Source organism: Rhinoderma darwinii, chromosome 3 (assembly GCF_050947455.1).
Source record: "Rhinoderma darwinii isolate aRhiDar2 chromosome 3, aRhiDar2.hap1, whole genome shotgun sequence".
Classification (NCBI taxonomy): Eukaryota; Metazoa; Chordata; class Amphibia; order Anura; family Rhinodermatidae; genus Rhinoderma; species Rhinoderma darwinii.
In genome coordinates this window covers 375,000,918-375,015,969 of record NC_134689.1, presented here as the reverse complement: position 1 = coordinate 375,015,969, position 15,052 = coordinate 375,000,918, and the positions used below count along the sequence as shown (strand labels likewise).

At 42.2% G+C, this 15,052-nt stretch overlaps 1 protein-coding gene across 3 annotated transcripts in view; it reads left to right on the top strand.

Moving 5' to 3' along the window:
* The window catches only part of EVI5L (ecotropic viral integration site 5 like), a 49,489-nt gene extending 43,552 nt beyond the window's left edge, over positions 1-5,937 (top strand). For all 3 annotated transcript variants that reach the window (XM_075858763.1, XM_075858762.1, XM_075858764.1), the window contains one exon: positions 554-5,937. In XM_075858763.1, coding sequence (XP_075714878.1) covers positions 554-841 — 288 coding nt within the window. In that variant the 3' untranslated portion in view covers positions 842-5,937. The remainder of the gene's footprint in view (positions 1-553) is intronic.
* The last annotated feature ends 9,115 nt before the right edge of the window (positions 5,938-15,052 follow it).

Here is a 15,052-nt window from a genome sequence, read left to right as displayed (position 1 = left end):
CACACGACCGTGCCCGTAATTACGGGCTCAGACAGCCGGCCATTTTTACGAGCCGTGCTCCGATTATAAAGTAATCCGGTCCGGTCCGTAAAATGAAAAAATAGGAGATGACGTATTTTTTTGGGCAAGTTTCTACGGCACGAACACCCTCCCGTAGACATACGGGAAGGTGTCCGTCGGCCATAGAAATGAATTGGCTCGTAATTACGGACCATAATTACGGGCGATTTTTACAGCCGTGTACATGGGGCCTAACTTTGTAAAAACACCTAGTAAGGCTGTCTTCACACTCGCTTTTAGGAAAAAATGCCACATTTCTTGAGTCCATCACATTTTTTTTTTTAAACGCAGCAACCTCTAGGCATGGCATTTTTTTCAGCCATTTTTCCACTGACTAAAAAATACGCCACCCAAATAAAAGAGTGCTTGCAGAAAAATTCATGGTGCTTTTTACAAGCCATAAAAAAAACACCGCAAATAAAAGTGTGTGTGAAGGAAGCCAAAGGGTCTGGTTTTCTAATATAACCCTGTTTTCTCTTTTTCATGTCCCAAGATCCTCATTATTCGAGGTCATAAACCTTTCTCTGATCCCATCTCCTTTGATGGACTGGACCTCTCCTCCCGCTCAGGGCAAGAAGATGAAGACTCCCTCCCATCTTCAGATGAGGAGCTTCTCTCCCGGCCCCTTGGAGCATTGCAGGACGCCCTATACCCTCACTCCCCGCACAAGGCCTGCTTCCTGCGGTCTCTCAGAAGTTCTGCCAGCTCTGACAGTGAAGAGGGAGTGGAAACCAATGGAGCAACATCTGATACCCCACCTGATCCAGCAGAGGAGGAATAGCACAGGGGGATGGGGGGCTGAAGCAGACGAGCACTGAATATTTCTTGGTACCTTTTGTAACTGAACTGCTGAACAGCTTCAGTTTTCTCCTGTAGAATTAACAATCCTATGGTACGTAATGGGTGCTTGAACTGCTTTTACTTAACCCAAAAAAGGATCTTTGCTGTTATCACATGGGGGCGAGTATAAACCTCATGATGCAGGCCTGTGGTCAATCGGTGGGAGCATGGAACAAGATTCTCGTATGACTCGTGGGGTAAAATGAAGCAGTTCTCATAATCTACTCCGGTAGAGATCAATCGTAGGTTATAGTACCAATCTGAAGGACGAAGCTACATCTCCAGGCTTTACCCCATCATCACTATGTAGTCATGGGAAAATGGGGCAATTTACAGTCCCACATTTAATCCCTTACTTGCACTAAATTAATAACGGGCAATAAGAGCCCCATACTCTTTGGAAAAATAGTCCGAAACACATTTAATGTCTTTTGTAAATGTCATTTCTAGGACTGGATCAGTATTCCTGACACCTTTTATACAGTATTTTGCAGGTTCCTATAAACCTACTCACCATAGAGGTCACAAGAAAACATGTCATGTCTTAAAAGCATCCCCTAATGACAGTGGCCAGCCATTATGTGGGCTGTATAGGTGTTCTGCTTGTATGTGTCATGGCACCCGGTGGTACATCACTAGTTCTAGGGTTCTCCCAAGGGATCGCATCTCTACTGTAAGAGGGCACTAATTTTGTCCTGGGTAGAATAATAGGTACGCATATCTCATCCATGGACCTAGACTGTGTAACCAGTGTGGTCCACATAGCCAGGTACAATGTATAAGCCCAAAGAGTGCCCATTTAACAGAACCCCTTTAATAGGTTATCAATTGATGCATATGTGAATGGGTTTAGCTCAAGAATGGCTGCATCCACTGTGGGCTTCGTGCCTCTGTCCGCATCCGTTTCAGCGTGGTTAGTTGCATTGTCACGGTTTGAAGTCCACGGAATGGCTGCCACTACAAGGCACAGTTCTTCCAGACCAGTAATACAAAGAAGGTAGAATATACCTCTATATAAATTATGGGAACACTTCCGTTAGACTAATGAATTTAGTATTACATACCATACTGGGCCTCGAATGGTACGTCAGAATCCCTTTTTAGGGGAACCCAAGTGGTTTGTATTTGGTGCCATAGCAACAGCGGCCTGGCACGGAGTCCTTTACAAGTTCTTAACAACTTGGGTCCATAAGACCGGGAACTTGAAGTGTTACCAATGTCCCCTTGTGCGATTTCTCACCTCAAGCTGATGTAGGGGACCACAATTGAGGACCAGCAGTGTACATTGAGATCAATGCCTGCAGCTCATCCTGTGCACTGCCTACATATTGTAGGAAACATGGTTACGTCTTCAGCCATGGCTCCCAAGATCAGGTTTCACGGGGTTGTCCAAAACAGCCCCAGTTTGGCCTGTGCCTGGTATTGCAGGTCACTAACATTCAAGTAAATTGTACTGAACTGCAGTACCAGGCACAGCCCACGGACAATCTGACTTTTTTTCTAATCTTGGACAACCCCATTAAGTGGTGTTAGCAGGGAGGACATGAACGGATAGAAGATTGGTCATCAAGAGTCCAACCAATTCTCTGTAGACTGCATCCTAATGGCCTGTTCTTCTTTCTATATAAAGACCTCATGGGAGCAGTTCAAAGAGGAATTGCCAAAGGTCAAATGCATTTCAAACGTATCCTGATTGGTCACTTTGGAAGCCCCAGTTTTGCTAAATTTCTTAGACCCTCTGAACAAGAGGTCCCCATTAAGTAATATTTCCTTTATGGGTATTTTAGCGGTAAAGTTCCTCTATGATTAGGCGTACTGTGGCAAGTAAGTAAATGCCATTCAGATCAATGGTGTGCCTACACCAAAGAAACAGTGGGTTTGGGGGATTCTTGAATCTTAAAATTATACATTGTGCTATGCCAAGTTCAGGAGGCGGTGCATTGCTCAGGGAGAACTCTTGTGTCATGCTCCGCCCCTCAGGCCATGCCATGCACTAGGCATATAACATAGTTTCGTTTTCCCCGGAATGCTAGGAAATAGAAGTTTTCAAAAAATGGAGAATTACTTTAGTTCCAACTAAAGGGGACAGTAATGTGTCCCTCTCTATAGTTAATCAAAGGGGGTCTTTTATGGGAACCACCTCTCATCTGACCTCTGGGTTGTAAGCTGTAAACTTGTTTTCATGGCAATGTGTTCATGGTTAATTAAAAGGGAATTTGACCAAGGGTCGTCTTAACCTTGATGACCCCTTACATTTTTTTTTATTGTTTTTGGTGGAATTTTAGCCCTTCTATATATTGAGTAAATATAGACTTAGACAAAATGGCAGCTGACATGAATCAGGTGCCTATAAGAGTTTGCTGAACTCTGCCAAGTAAGCCTTACGGCCCTTTCTCCATCGGCTTCTGTCTAACCAAACCGTTCTATGTCCTCCTACCTACAGTATTACTAAAACTCCGACACTAAACAACAACCTGTGTTAATGTGTACATACTTATATATTACTATTTTGTTTATTGTAAATGCTTCAGTGTGAACAAGGCGATCACATGAATGATCTAGAGCTTGTTTTTTTATCATCCTATAAGATGACACAATTTATATTAGCCTTACGTTTAATGTCAGTAGTTACAGATGTCTGATGTATTGTATAAAATGTAGAGAGGTCCCTTTTAAATGTTTGGAAAGTAATGGACTTAAATTTTTTGGGGTCTTTTTTTTGTCTTTATTTAAAGTTGAATAACTTTATAAATACATTGCATTACTTATTTTGTGCTGATCCTGAGTTACAGCCTGTATTATATACTCCACAGCTATATTCACATTTTTGCTGGTTGCTATTGGAAACCGTCAACAACCTCGTTGACAGGCAACCTTTAACGGCTAAGCCAAGCTTCTAGGATTCCGTGCACTGCTGCATTTTTCAGATTATTGTACAGTGCTTAGTATAAAAACGACACTTCCTACAGTGCAATAATAAGCGCAAAGGCTGAGCCAGCAGGAAATACTTGGAGATGTCAGCCCAGGAGACTGCAGAATGGGAATAGAGCTGTGGAGGAGACCAGTATGAGATAACCGTTCACCGTTTTTATACGGATACAATCTACATAAAAAGTTGACAAACTACAGATTCATTTCTTTATTTAGCTTGCACTCATTTTTGAACTTTATTCCAGCCCAGAGCTGCATTCACAATTTTGCAGAGTTCACATTTTCCAGCAATCCTTGCTTGTTCAGTGCTTGTTTTAGTGGTTTTTATTCTGGGAATTTTTCTTTACATCTGGAACTATACAGTAAACTGATGTAAGAAAAACGATCTGTCCCACTGCATTATAAGAGCTCAGTTGAGAGAGGGGGTAATGGTCTGACAACAATTTTGCTGACTGTTTCCAATGACAACCAGCAGAATTGTGAATACGGCTCTGGACTATAATACAGAATATAACTCCGGATCAGTACAAGATAAGTAAAAAAAAAAAACATTTTAAGTGCATTATATGTGAATTTTGATGTTCATATGTGTTCATTTTTGGGATTTAAAATAGCCTGGGCAACTTGTGACGTTCCGGGCGTTGTAGGACTCCACATGACTGGAGGCCATAGAAGTCACTGGAACTTGCGGTTACATGACGGAAGCTTGATGTCTGAATTACACGACTACTGTTGCCTGAGGCCTTGATCCTTGTAGAGTATTGAAAATGTATAAAAGTCTATACAGTACATATTTATATTGTTGACTTCAAGTGCAATAAGTTTCCACACCACAGCTCACCACTTTGCTTCGTTCACACTGTTTTTATAGAATATTTGATGGGCATTCTGTCTCCTGTCTTGTTCACCGGCTGCAAGGAACTTTGTACAGTGTCAGACGCTCCAGCGGACGGACCTTTACATGACGTTATTGTGATCAGTGCACTATATTCCGTGCAAGGAGCGTCTTGCACGCCTGTTGTTTATATGTGTATAGTGTGTAAATAGTACTAAATGTTTGTCTCATTTTATTGAGTGCCAAATACATAAGAAGCGGGCAGCAGGGAGACACGAAAGGTTGGCCGTTTGGAGAAAGCAAAGCAATGTGGGATTCACGATCGGTGATCTAGAATTGTGCGGGCATCTGACTTGTATGAGTGTGGTAATGTGCTGCAAGAGCGATATTTTTTTTTAGGATTAATGTGATGATCTCCAGGGACGTGAGGCATTGTTGGATTAGATAGACACTCTGCAGGAACATGAGGCATTGTGGGACTAGAGTGATGCTCTGCAGGAACATGAGGCATTGTGGGACTAGAGTGATGCTCTGCAGGAACATGAGGCATAGTGAAAATGGAGTGATGCACTGCCACCATATGAGGGATTGTGAGACTTGACGTGGTGTGCCTATGTATACGTGGCAATAGTGGAATTGTAGTGATACTCTAAAGGAACATAATGCATTGTGGGATTGGAGTGATGCTCTGTAGCCATATGAGGGATAGTTAGATTTGGCATAATGAACTCAAGGTACATGGGAATAGTGGGTTGGTGTTATGATCTTAAGATCTGCGGGCTAATAGGAATTTAGCATGATTCCTTGCTGTACACCGCATCGGGGAACGGGAGTGATCTTCAGGCGTATGAAGAGTTTTGTAAAAAGGGGTGATGCTTTCCCAGCACAAGTGATTGTGGTATCAGGGTGATACTCTTCAGGCATGTAATGGTTTGCTAGTTAGAAGTGATGTTCTGCAGACAAAGTGTTGTAGGATTGGAGCGATGCCCTGCAGATTGTTGACAGTAGATCCACTTTGCACGTTCTTTGTTTTGGTTTTTATTATTGAATGGGTGTTCGGAGTTCTCTGATGGAGTGACCACTCTGCAGCTGTGTCTACTTCTGCCTGTCGTGTTATAAAGGTGCCGCACACCGCACCCCTTCTGCACTTTTACCCTGGTTAATATGAACCGTGTTACTGGGGGAACCAGTCTCGATGGGGATATTGTAGTGGCTCCCGGGGCCACAGCTTCACTTTATTCAATAAATACATTCATATTGATACTTATAAACTCTCTGTGTCCTTCTATACCTACCCAGGAGAAGTGTGTAATCTCACAACCTTATACCCTTATTGCACATAATGAATGACTACACAAGAAGATCCAGTTATCGCTTGATAAGATGTATGGACTGTAGGAGGTTTCACTCTGTGGAATGGAGACTTGAAGTTCTCTAGTTTTAACTATTCATCTCCAGTTTTAGGTGGAAATCCTTTCTGAACTCAATATTTGCCTATTATCTTGGGTTGTCGAGCAGGGTCTTGAAATGAGGAAGATCTCCCAAACTCCCAGTAGAGTAGGTGAGTCTGTAGCAAACGGTTTCTGGCAGGTGCCACTAGTAGGAATTCGATATATATATATATATATATATATATTAGTTTCTACTCACTTCAATGGGATCTATATAAATATTTATGCAGTGAGCTCCCCCTAGTGGCTGCTGCATTTTATTCTATGGCTGTTTCAAGGGTAACTAAACTTTCAGAAAACTTCTGACATGTCAGAAGTTTTGATCGGTGGGGGTCCGAGCACTGAGACACCCATTGATCGCTAAAACAAAGCGGTAGAAGCACTCGGGTGAGCGCTGAGCCGCTTTGGTTTCTGATCCTCATTTCTGGGAAAGCCGATGTAACGGTGTACGAACTCGTAGACTTTCTATTGAGTCCGTACACCGTTACACCGGCTTTCCGAGAAAAGCCAATCATAAACCAAGCGGCTCAGCGCTCACCCGAGTGCTTCTGCCACTTCGTTTTAGTTATCAGTGGGTGTCTCAGTGCTCGGACCCCCACCGATCAAAACTTCTGACGTGTCACTATGACACAAGTTTTCTGAAAGTTTAGTTACCCTTTAAAGGGAAGCATGTTGGCACAGTTCATGAAAGGTCACTTTTTAGGAGGGACACAGTTTGTAGTATTGTTTATGGGGGACAGTCAGCTGGCACTGATTTTTGTAGCACATTGTTCATGGGGTGGGCCGCTTTCTGACATTGCTTATTGGGGTCATTTCTGGTGCTGTGTCTAGGGTCACTTTGATGGCACTGTTAAAGGGGTTGTCTTATCAGAGACCATCACTTTCACGATGCAACCAGCGTGGCGATCTGATTTTGCCAGAAGATGTGGCGGCCAGCAAGGTATTTCCTATGTACCGCCGCTGCAAGGGAAATGTAGTGTAATATGGAGGTTATTCAGCTGCACGGCCATACTTGTAATACAAGGATTGTTCGAGTCCACCAGAGCAAAAGACGCTCGTATAGATGGGCTGGCTCATAAAGGGGGGTCTTGAAAGGGGGACACCCCCGTTATGTCCATATGCCCTAATGGGGCATATGGACGGATTGGCAGCGTGAGACAACTACTATAAAGGAGGCACTTTGTCATAATGGAGGCGTTGTCTGTACATTTGCACACTTTCTACCTTTTTCTTAATGGTAGTTTAGCTGTTTGAAGATTATAATCATTTTGTCCTTGCTGTAAAAGAAATCAGTGCTTGGACAGAGCAACCAATATTAACACTGCTGCAGTGTAAAGTAAGGGGGTGGACAGAGAGGTGGTCTGAACCTCTGAGCAGCCAGTAGGTGGATTTCAGACTATCCCTGAATCCGTGCGTACGTTGGAGATTAACACTAGACACACTTTAATGTATAACGCTTTATTCTATAGCTATAAGGGCAGGTGCATACAGTTTCATTAAAGAAATTCAATTTTCATGATATTGTCAGACCGGAGACATTATTGTCTTATCAATGACTATCAAAGGAATCTTGAAGTTCTCATGAGGTTTGTGTCACTTGAATGATGTGGGCTGTGGAGAAGAGACATAGAAGTTATATGACATTTCCACAGACAGGAAGGATATGTATGTATAGAAAAGGTAGTCACCTGTCTTGCTATGGATACACCACAGTCCAGCCGTCAATATTACCCCAATGAAGAAGGAGCTGAGTGTGACGCCAATGACTCCAGCTATGCTTACCCCGTGTACAGCATATTCTGTAAGAACACATACAAACACTAGCAGATTGCCCCAAACCATGAGTGAGAATTGTCCCTGAAAATGTCTGATCAATCAACTGCACAGAGATGTCTGTCTAAGGTCTCATTCACACTTCCATTGGCCGTCGTACGGCCGCTAATGACGGATCCGTGAAACACGGACCGCACACGGATGGCTTTCGTGTGCAGTCCGTTGTTTCACGGACGAAATGAATGAAAAGGCAGAGACTGTTCTGTCAAAAACGGACAGGGGTAGAACCGGTCCTATTTTTGACGGAACTACCACACGGTTCCGTTAGAACAACGGAAGTGTGCATGGCCCCATTGAAAGGAATGCGTCCTGGTGCTTTCAGTTAAAAAAAAAATGGGATTGCACCCTGAAGAAAATACCTAAAGTGGGCATGAGGCCTTACCATACGCTGCATTGTATGCCAGTTGCACAAAACCTAGTGCCACTCGGGCCGTTTTTCACGGCATTCGAGTGGCACCTGTTAGTTTTCAAGGACCCATTCACTTTAGCGGGTGAATCGGGTCCTTGAAAACGGACCCTACTCTCTCTGATCCGTGGAAAGATAGGACTTGTCCTATTTTTCCACGGATCACAGACGGGACCCGGCCGCCACACAATGGTCATGTGCATTAGGCATAAATGAATACTGCAGAAAAAACGGATACACTGGCTAGTTCTTGACACATGGGATTTAAGGAATAACAAAGAGAAAATTCCTGTATCTTGCCCCTGGCCCTTAGGCCCTGCACTAAGCATGTACACATTCCATGTTTGCATCCTGTGATAAGCACAGGGACCTGGGAGGCAAGAAGGCCCACCACCAGCGCTCCGGTTTTCTGTTATAAAGCTCAGAATCACATATTTTGCTATAAAATTCTTACTGCCTGCAGATGCCATTAGGGAGAGCTTGCTGTATAGAGATTTACACAGCTCATATTAAAGTCAATAAAACCTGTATACATCTGCGTGCAGTCAGCTCCCCCTAGTGACAACTGCAGGCAGTCAGAATTTTATCTGCTGGCGCAGAAGAGCAAACAGACGCCTAGATGGTCACATAGCCAAATCACTGCTGCCATCTTGAAAGCTATGGATGGGATAATTGCGCAGCCCACTGTATACTAATCCGTTCCATGGGGAGCAGGAGCTCCGCAAATGAAACGCAGGGGTAAGTGACGGGAGCATTTGAAAATGGACACAGGGTGTTTTCAAATTTTTATTAGAAAGTGGCCAACCCTTTTTAAAACCTACATCACAGGATGCTTAAGGCTCACCCTTGACCTGGAAAGGAAAACAGCCAGATTTGCATATATTTGTGCAAATGTGCACAAGCCCTGCCCCTTTTCCGGTCAGGTTTGTGACCAGATACAATTTTGTCGGCCTTTCTTACCTTGATGTTCAGAAACGGGGAGTTTCTTGTGGCCTAAAATAGAAACAAGAATTTGGTTCACAGCGTTTCTGGGGTTTGTCATGCTTTTGCTTAAAGAGAGTACGGACCTTTACTGGATTTGACATGGGGACGGAAGGGAGCAGAAATGGTGACCAGCAGAGGTTGAGTCACTATACGTTGGAGATCAGGCCTCAGGAACAAGGGTGCAGCACTGATGTGGGTGCAGAGTTCCTCCGGATTACGACACTTATAAAAGTATAGAGGGAAAAATAATGAGCTGTGTTGCAGAGAGTGTGAATATTTGTAAAATGTTTTTAAAGAGACAGTACCCTAAATGCACATTCTTGTGTTATTTTTCCCCTTTATATATTATTTTCCTTATTAAAAGCCCCTGACGGACAGACCTGTAATGGCATCATAAATTTCTAAAGCCAGTAGGCTACGGACTAGGGATTATTAAAATACTGTATAGTGAGAGGATTATCATGCCAAGACAGTGTGTTATAACAGGACTATCACCCCTCTTACAGACTGGCAGGCAATATCTAAAAGCAAAGTGAGAATAAAGGTGGAGAACACTGCAGGTTTGTACAGTGGTTAGTTCTTTAAATAGGTGTTCCAGTTTTTAATCTTTATAAAATAGGGAATCCATATACAATTTTCGAATATACATTTATTAAAAATTCTGCTTACATACCTTTCTTATATAACTGCAGTTGACCGCTGTCTGCACAGTAGATTGGTATATACCATTGATCATTACTTTGTAGTGCATCCATGGGCTAACTGAATAGGACTAAACGTGACGTCAGTCATGTGACCCCCATATGTCAAATGACCCCCTAGCATTCAGTTATCAACAGGGTTACATGACATACATATCAGCGTGCAATATGAGCTAACTGAAGAGAACTAATGTTGCGATAACCATTATTCCACCAACTACTTCACCGTGTGAAGTATAACTTAACTTGTATAACATGGCTGCCTGTCTCTCTAGACGATGTACAACATGGCTGCCTGTCTCCTAGATGATGTATAACACGGCTGCCTGTCGCTAGATTATGTATAACATGGCTGCCTCTCTCCAGGTGAAATATAACATGGCTCCCTGTTTTTAGCTGATGTATAACATGGCTGCCTGTCTCTCTCTAGGTGATGTATATCATATCTGCCTGACTCTAGATGATGTATAATATGGCCACCTGTCTCTAGATGATGTATAACATAACTGACTATTTCTAGGAGATATATAAAATGACTGCCTGTCTGTAGATGATATATAACATGGCTTGTTATCTGTAGGTCATATATAACATGGCTGCGTGTCTACAAGTGATGTTGTCATTTTGTTCATAAAGTTAACTGTTAAAAAAAAAAAAACACACACGACACAGAGGAGAAAGGGAGAACATTGTAAGAGTTGCTCCTCACAGACACTGACAGACATGAGGAGATGTTACTTCTCAGTAAACTACTATTCACCTGTTCGACACCAGTGTTGCCTCAATGCCAGTGGTCACATGACATACAGGTGTTGGGTGACATGACTGACACCATGTTTAGTCCTACTCAGCCAATGGATGTGTTACACAGGACAAATGTGTGGGCTATACCATTTTTTTTAGACAGATCTACCGCACTGATATAAGAAGTTGAGCAAAGTTTTAAATACATGTATATTAAAAAAACTATGATTTGCTTTTATACAAACAAATACATTTTTTCCTTTAAAAAAGTAGCACGTTAAAGAGCTAGTCCGCTTTTTACTACACCTTTTTGTTAGAGGGGTCTCTGAAAATAAGCTGAACACGTTGTCTGTCGCACAGAGATACGTTTTTTTAATCTGAGGGAAAATCTGCTCAATTCTCAGGGGAAATGAAGCATTATGCAGGATTCATTGACCTCAATGGGCCTTCTGTATATTAAATGAGAATTTCCTAATAGGGAGTTCAAATATGGGTTTGTTAAACACAAACCAACAAGATGGTTGGATATAGTAGAGGACACTCGGAAAACTATAACAGATCGTGCAGACCACACTTACCTCTGGAATATTCCTGGATCCAGCACTATCACTGCACAATGTTTCCTTGTAGCATAACTGGACTCTGCAGTGCAGGAATTGTATAGAGTTGTTGTAGAAAGGGGCAAGTTGAAAGCTGAAGGTCTTCGTGGGCAAGGCCTTAGTGCAAGGCAGGGGTGGAGCCGTTGTCAAAGACACGCCTACATCAGCCGGGCAGCCATCCACAACAAGCAAGGTATGAGAATAATTGAAAGGATCTGAAGATGGGGACAGAGAACACAGAGCCAAAGATAGACCAAGAGACGGTGGCGCAGCAGAGAGAGACACCTGTGAGATTGTCATTGCTGTGATTAATGGGGTAAATATTTTAGGGCAAGATTTTCCAAACATGAATACAATCTTAGAGTGAAGTGAAAAAGAAAGTAAACATTTATTCAAATACATTTTTGGAATATCTGGGGTAGGCTCATTGAACTTATATTACGGATTCCTAGGGATCACACAAATGTCCCCGGACACACGTTCAAAGAGAGCAGCTTTACCTGGCCAAAGAGTGAACTAAAGAAGGATGTTGTATAGAGATGTAGTGGTTATTTAGTGGGGGTATAAATATGGCAGGCCCACTCTGGGCTCCCATGTGGCTTGATGGCAGGCCCATTGATAACCAGTAGACCCGATGCACTAACCCAGCTGAGATTAAGGGTATGTACACATGGCCTATTTTTGTCCGTTTCTCGGGCTGTAAACACCCGAAAAACGGCCAAAAAATTGGAAGCGGAACGCCTCCAAACATCTGCCCATTGATTTCAATGGGAAAAACGTCATTCTGTTCCGATGGGCCGTTTTTTTTTTTTCAAAACTGCCGCGAAAAAGAAGTGCAGGTCAGTTTTTGGAGCCATTTTTCATTGACTCTATAGAAAACCGCTCCAAAAACGACCGTAAAAAACACAGCCAAAATCGCAAGTGTCTTAAAAAACGTCTGAAAATCAGCAGCTGTTTTCCCTTAAAAACAGCTCCGTATTTTCAGACGTTTTTGCGTTTGCGTGTGAACATACCCTAACTGTAAATGTTATAGGAATCTATATAGCTATAGGTGCTCTATACTGCCAGTTTACTTTTTGCTCTTTTTCTGTGGCGACTCTCAGATGCTCCAGACCTAATTTTTGGATACCCCGATCACTAATAATGACATAGAGGCAGCCATCCAGACTTTACTGTCTGGGAAACCGCCTGACCTGGTTGGACTGGACTGGCATTAAGCTAATTGCACAATTGTAATGCCATCATACAGGAGCTTTTTGAGGCTGCTTTTGACAGGGGTTCCTTATTCGGTTCTATATGGGAGGCTCTTTTTGTTTTATGAAAGACTGACAAATCCTCTGACCCTAGACTCTTCTCCTCCCACATCCCATCTTTTTTTCCAACATTAAAATTCTTGCTATAAGACCACAGTTCTATATCCCAACTAGACCAGCTTCATGCCAGGAAGGCAACTGACATCAACATACAATGTCTCCATCTGAGTGTAGCTGCCGCCTTGGGATAAACCCTCCCCTGGATTGATACTATCCCGTGATACCTGCAGGGCCTTAGATTACGCAGAATGTCCTCATTTGTGGTAGATTAAATTTTGGCTCTTACTTTTGTAAATGGGTCCGTCCTAGCTCCTAAGAAATTCTTCAGACTCCTGCATAGTTTGCTGTGCTCCTTCTATTGGCAAGGCCCAACACCTTTTTGTTCTGTCTGGCTACCCAACAGCTCCCTTAACATCACGGTGGATTAGCGGTCTCTAATATGTATTAACACATAAGTACCCCTTGTTGGTAGAATATACCGCCGTGTGAATTTCCCTCACATTATATTTCTTATCATTTCTATTAGACTATTGTCACTGTATGGGTGGGGGATGGAGGGACCGATCTTTGCGTATGCTTGTAAGTGTGTAGTATGGATGTGTGCTGTGTTTGCAGAGTGCCTATTTTATTTTTGTCCTTTGGACCTTATTGGTGGTCTTCTTACTTTGACCAAACTATATATATTGAACTTTCTGGTTAGTATATGTTCGATATACTTCTACTTGCAATAAGAGTTTGTTTTCATGTTTTGTTTTTTAAAGACATTAACACTTTTATTGCCAAAAAGTTTAGGAGTTTACAAAAAATGGATTTATTATTTAATTCAATAGAATGTGTATACATATGTACAGATGTAGCCAAGTTTATATTGACTGATAACTTGCTGCAGCGTGATATCACAAAACACATGCCATTGAAAAAGGTCAAGTGTAACATTTCTTGCCACTGTGTGTATTTAATGCGTTAAAAGTCAAGATAAAGATGGCTACGTCAGTATGTAGTTAGCTCCCTCTAGTGGAGGCTGCAAGAATTATTTTGGTTTATGTTCAGCATATATGCCAGCCATAGGCTCCCATTGACCCTATGTATGCCAGAAGAGTGTCCTTTCGGCATTAGTTTGGGGGCTATACACAAGTATTATTTTTTTTTATTGCAGTATTGAGAATCGTAGTCAGACGCATTTCAATACAGACGCATCTCCCAAAGAAACGTCTATCATGCGGTATATGTTTCATTAACATGGGAGCCTATGTGTGACATATGCAATTGTATGCTGTACAGTTGCATATGTCGGGGGTTTATGTCTGGCACACACGTCGGGACTTTTTTTTTTTGTATATATGCTGAACTTAAACAAAAAGCGTGATGTGAACAGAGCCAAACTAAATGACTAGGTGAAGGAAAAAGGGGATTTGGAGCTGAATAACTGACCCCCATGTCATCAAATGAATGAACACAGATATAATCATTTTCATAGTTGGTGGTACACTTTTCTATCATACACCCAGCCTGGGAACAGTGTGTTGCATTATATGATCCCATCTCGGTACAATTGCACCCACAGGTTTAGCAGTGAGATATGCAAAAATGTAAAGGTATATGTCTTGGTGGAGGGGTTCCCTTTACTGATTCCTTTTATATATCAATACACAGAATGGCTAGCAGGTAAACCTTCTTTTTCACATCATTGTACATTTTAAAGACCTTACAGATGAAGTTGACTAATAAACCAGAGCCACTCACAACATTCACTGTAAAATACATAGAGATTGACTAGAAATCTGCAGGGGGGCAGGGACACATCCAGGTTTTTCTGCTATACATCCTCCTTCAATTATTAAATAACCTGTAATATTATAATATGTGAATATTATCCGTTGCTCCTTTTGTATAAGACACCTTATTATTTATGGTTTATTGGTCCATACAGCAAACATTAGAACATTTGCTCTGAGAACATATATTTATAGTCTATGGCCGCAGCCGAATGGTCTATTGTCCCCAACCACATGAGAAAAAGTGATTGAGAGGCCATGAGTTAAACATTTAAAGTGTACCTATCCCAATTCCTCCTTCTGTAGATGTCTATTACATCTAGTGCAGTCAGAAATAATTTATATAATTATCTTATTTTGGGCCTTCTTTCTGATGGATTCTATAAATGCCCATTTTCTCTCTACGTGCTTGTGTGGGATCTTACTAGTGTGATGTAAAAGCTGCACTGTGTGTCCTGTCCAATCAAATGTCTCCCTCCTGCTGTTACCCATCCCATCTCCACTCTTGTTATTTTACTTATGGGTGAGAAACTGCAGCTGCATCCCCCTCCTCTCCCTCTTCCCTGTTTACTATGTATTG